Consider the following 5,304-nt stretch of genomic DNA (forward strand, 5'->3'; position numbering starts at 1 on the left):
TATGAAGAGACAGTGTATTTGGAAAAGTCGAGAAGCGTGTGTCATAGTATTAGAACATCTATTTGTATTTCTGATCCCACAATACCCATATTATAATAATAAATTATACCCATATAATAATAAACCCATCAAGGCCATAAACTTCATTTTTTGTAGAAAGAAATAAGAGATTAAATAGTGTTTCAATTTTATGAACTGACCAAATTGAGAAGAATAAATTTTTCAGAAAATTGGTTGGAAATTTTTCGTGGTAGAAAGTTGTTCATTTCTCGATCGCTTGGCAATGAAACAGAAATTTTTGAAAAAAAAAAAATGTGACAGTTGTTAAATAGTACAATTTTAATTTTAATTATGTGACACTTTTTCAAATAAAAATAGTGCACTTTTAGAGAGATTTTTTGGGAACACCTGAAAACTAACGACTCTTCAGATATTTCTTATGATATCATAAATTCTTCCAACTTAGAAAAATCAAAATTTAAAAAGAAATGTGACAGTTCTTGTTGAACAGTCCAATTTCAATTTTAACGTTACCGTCACATTTTCACATAAAAACAGCTCGCTTTCGGAGCGATGTTTCGCTGATACCTGAAAAACTAACGATTTTCGACCCGTCCCTTACGCCATTATAAATTCTTCCAATGGCCGAACAAGAAGTTTCTCTCTCCGCGCGATACAAGAAGAGTCGTAGGTCGTAACGTTCGCGGAAGATGTACGAGTTGCGTGAAAATACTCGAGAAATAAAGCAGCGTGTCTGGAGAAGGGTGGGTGAAAACGCCGAGAGCACCGTGTGCAACAGACCAGAAGCTGTCACCCTGTCTTCCAGGTTGTCGAATCTTTTAAACGGGCCAACGAAAAGGCCACTGTTAGCTTCCAGCGATTTCTCCTTGCCTTTGGTATGCCGAGTTCGCGTCACAATCTTGGCACCACGTCGCTAACTCGCGTTCAATGCTTCCCACCGTGTACGTATAATTTGTGTAAACCTTAACAGAGAAATGGCGACGTAGGAACAGCTCTACCTTGGCACCGGTGTATTGTTGGAACATTTGAGTAACGTCTCGAATTGTAATTTTAAGCTAAGTTCGTTCATTGAGTATGCTGCGCATTATATTTTCAATTATTTCGATTGAAATTTATTGTTAAATTATGTCGTTAGGCTTGGATTCCTTGGCTTTGGAATGTTTAGAAATACAAATTCGTACATTTCGCGGTGCAACTGTGACTTTTTTAATGGTTTGTAAGTTGAATACCAACTTTTAGATGTTTTACTGAAATCTTTTTATCATTTTTTAGAAAACTTTTCTTATCACTCGATATATGAGAGTTTATTTGGTTGTGATGTTCTTTATTGAAATTTTCAATTTTTTCGTATTTTTTAATGCTAATATGTACTCTTGAATATCCCACTGAATTTTTCTCTGTTTTTCAGAAAAGTTTTTAACATGTCTATCGGTATATTTAGATTTAATGTCCTGCACTGAGATTCTCAATTCCTCAATGTTCTCTAATTCAAATATTCCACTGAATTTTTTTCCTATTTTTCCAAAAATTTTCTATTCAAAGGATAATATGTGTCAATCAATCTATTTAATTTTAATATTCCGCACTGAGATTCTCAATTTCTCAATATTCCTTAATTCACACATCTACCCTCAAATATTCCACTGAACTTTTTCCCTATTTTTCAAAAGATTGTTCTATTCGAAGGATGTATCACTCGATATGTGTGAATCAGTTAATTACTCAATATCCCCCAATTCACACACCAACTCTCAAACATTCCTCCAAATTTTTCCCTATTCTCCACAAAATTTTCCAATTCAGAACACTCATCTCTCACCGACTGTCGATCACCCTATTCCCTCTCCACCTCCCACCTCTCCTTACTCCCAAGAAGGCCCCTAAACTCAGCCAGGCACACGCGAACAGTCTTCCTCTGCTTACGCAAATTACTTGCAGCTCCCCTCCGCGCAATCGCCCGGATCGATCTCATTTTTATGCCCGGATTTATCGGAAGCACCGCAGGATCAGCGATTCTCCGGATTATCGAGGGAGAGAAACTCCTGGTCCTCTGACTCATCGACAGTGTCTCGAGCCCCTATATATCTCGAGGATCCTGGAGCCACGATACGCGCGAGTGCTCGGAATACGAAAGGGAAATTAGAAACTCCGGAGAGAATCCGCTATGTTGGAATACGTGGAACGACAATAGACGCGATAATAGAGGCGATGGCGTTGTAGCAACTACGAGGAGGATTAACTATCACGCTATGCTCGCGAATGCCACACACTTGCCACGTTCGTTCACGCGAGATTAATACTCGCACGAGTGTACACGATGTGAATAAAGTTGAGCAGCCAGGCTCGAGATTTCCAACGACTTAGCCTGGAATTTCACGATTCGAGTCCCGCGTGACGTTTACACGCCTTCGAGATTGCATTCGAGAGCTGCATCGGGATGCAACACCGTTCGTCAACTTGTCTGATGATTGTCGGAGGAGGCCTTTGTACGGGGAAAGTTGAATCGACAGATTGCGTTCGAAACTGTACTCCTGGCTGTTGTTGGATGCCTGAACGAGGATCAAACTGTTTCACCTCTTCCGGGAACACTGACTACGTGTATGATTAGGTTTTTTGAGGATTTTAATGTTTTTTGTAGCGAACCTATGAGAATATAGTGAATAACTGTATATAAGTCAATTTTATTTCAATAATTCAGAAAGAAGAAATAGAAAAGAAAAGAAATTCAGTGAATAACTGTGTAATTCGTTATTAATTAAAAATGAATAAAACATGATTACATGAAGAGTTAGAACACTTTTTTCTAACTTCGGAAATATGTTCTCCGAAAAGGCTAATTATGGTAAATAAAAAATGGTGTCATAAAGAAGGTGAAAATTTACATTACTGACCAAATATTTGGAATCACTGTGCATTGGAAATTACACAAAAATTTCCAGAAAAAAGTTAGCAATTTTAATATCATTCAAGATAGAGTGCTATTGATCTCCACAACAGCAACTTCAAACCTATAAAGAATTAGTAGCAGACACAATATTACCGTAAATTGGCAGGTGATCCCAAACTTTTGGCCCATAGTGTATATCTGGGCTCTGAATAGATTTTTTAGGCTGATAAATACAATATTTTATCATAAAAAATTTTTAAAAAAGTGCATCAGAAGCTTCGAAGCATTTTCGGATAACGTGCGTTTTTGGAACACCCTGTACATTAACGATGGGGCATACAACGTACTTGGCAGCTCCGAAGAAAGCAAGCACCTGAGAAATTCCAATTCTCGTTGGATCTTCCTTCCCAGGATTATGTTACCGTGTAACGAGCAGCTCATCGCGAACGAACAATGATCGTCTTTTAATAAGATAGCAGAGAGAGAGAAAGCAAGAGGGCTGCTGGAATATTCCCAGGAACTTTGCCGCTATAGCGGCTGGAACCAATGAAATTGGCTCGATCAGAATGCAATGGAGCAAAAGGCTATCACACGCAGCGCTGGCCAGCTCTCGACTTCATCGCTTCATCGCGGCCTTATCGACTCCATATATCAGGGGGATTTATTCCTTGACCTTCGTCTTCTAGAGGCTATCTCGACGAAAGTATCGCACGTAACGTTCGTCTACGTTTCGATTCACCGAATCGTGGCAATCTCGCCACGCAACATCTCTCTCTCATCTCGTACAGATCGATGGAAAAACCTAACCAAACAGTTTTCAGAATCGAGATTTCAACGTTTACGAGTATCGAGAGCAACCCCCGTGGAATTGTTTTCGATAATAAACCACCAGGGGTAATGCGTTCCCGCGAAATTTCTGGGGTCCACTCGGTTCCAGAGTAATGGCAATAATGTTAAAAGGTTAGGTTTTACCGTCGACCAAAGTTTCTCTCCGTTCGATTTACGACTCGTGGAAGTTAAACGAAATTTAAGAATTCGCTTGAGAACCTGGGGGTATTTCGAGGACTTAAGAAGCCACAGAGCGCGTGGGTGGGATAAATTTAAGTGGGTGTTCGGGAATTAGAGATCGACTGATAGAGAATCGTGAAAGAAACATTTCGTGTGGTACGAATTTATGTCAATTTTCGCTTTGTTTTCGAGTAGGAAGAGTTTTTACGTTCGGACCTTAGGCGCCAGGCGTCGAGCAACCCGCCTTACACGGGTGAAAGGACGAACAAGGGGCAGATTTTAATTTTAGTTAATTGTATTATTGTAACAATGTAGATAATTGATTACAAATGAGAAAACCTAATATTTACGATGGAACAAGTGCAACGAATGGTAGCAGAGCGGCGTAACGTTTCACAAAATAATTTAGGCGCGACCGATCGCTAAATATTCGCCGCGCCGGACAAAGGCTGAATTTTAAAGGGATGTTGAATCGAGGCGTGTTCACTCGTTCGTGGAATCAATCGAAACACCACAAATTAAACAGCCTCTATCAATCACGAATGTCGCATTCGCAGATAAAATGATTTTCCGCGTGTCTCGGCTGATCGTTCCGCTGCACGCGCCGCATTAACTATTATTTCAATATTTATGAACGTTTCCATTGTTAGAAATGATCGACGAAACGTTCACTATCCGTTTCAACCGTGTATTATACGCTGTACAAACAATTTTCACGTTCTATCGACGCTAGTTCGAGCGAAACGTTTAGAAATGTTCCACCGCGAAATTCTGAAGATCGAATTTATCGGTCGATCGGATCGAAAGTGTAGTATCGTCAGCGGTGGATAATCAGCTCTTCGAGTGTACCGGTGAAAAGTAGATTAATCGTCCGAGAGGGGAAGATGTATTAGGGAGAGAAATTGCGAGGAGGAATTTCCACTTTGCTGCGTAGAAAGGAAAATTCCGGCGACTGAAACCGGCCATTTTTCACCTGAACGAGAAACAGGAGGTCAAGTGCGAGCTGTCTTCGTGGACAGTGGCGCGTAGAAGGCAAAAGTGTCACGTATATTTTACGAAGACCCCTTTCTTTCTTTCTTTCGTCGGTTGGATCTTGGTCTCGTGAAGATCGTCGGGACTGGGATGAAAATCTTTGGGACAAAATTGTGGAAGACGAACTATATTTCACACGCTGATTTTCTTCGAGAAAAGAGAGATTGACACGTATAGAAAATAATTTATTTGGGAAAAGGTTTTTTTTTCGATAAATGTCGATTTTTTCTGGGGCTTCAGAAATTCTATATTTATTTTAGGAATAATGCTTAGAATATTTAGAGGAATATCTATTATTTTACGAAAATCCGAATATTCGGTGTTATCGAATTTTAATATTTTATAATATTTTATAT

At 39.5% G+C, this 5,304-nt stretch overlaps 1 protein-coding gene across 1 annotated transcript in view; it reads right to left on the minus strand.

Annotated features, from left to right (window-relative positions):
• Nucleotides 1–5,304, minus strand: part of LOC108571475 (neurobeachin) — a 664,931-nt gene that overhangs the window by 166,560 nt on the left and 493,067 nt on the right. The window contains exon 4 of the mRNA XM_017933530.1: nt 1,593–1,622. Within this exon, the coding sequence (XP_017789019.1) occupies nt 1,593–1,622 (30 nt within the window). The remainder of the gene's footprint in view (nt 1–1,592; nt 1,623–5,304) is intronic.

The sequence above is a fragment of the Habropoda laboriosa genome, unplaced genomic scaffold (assembly GCF_001263275.1).
Source record: "Habropoda laboriosa isolate 0110345459 unplaced genomic scaffold, ASM126327v1 scaffold40, whole genome shotgun sequence".
In the NCBI taxonomy this organism is placed as follows: Eukaryota; Metazoa; Arthropoda; class Insecta; order Hymenoptera; family Apidae; genus Habropoda; species Habropoda laboriosa.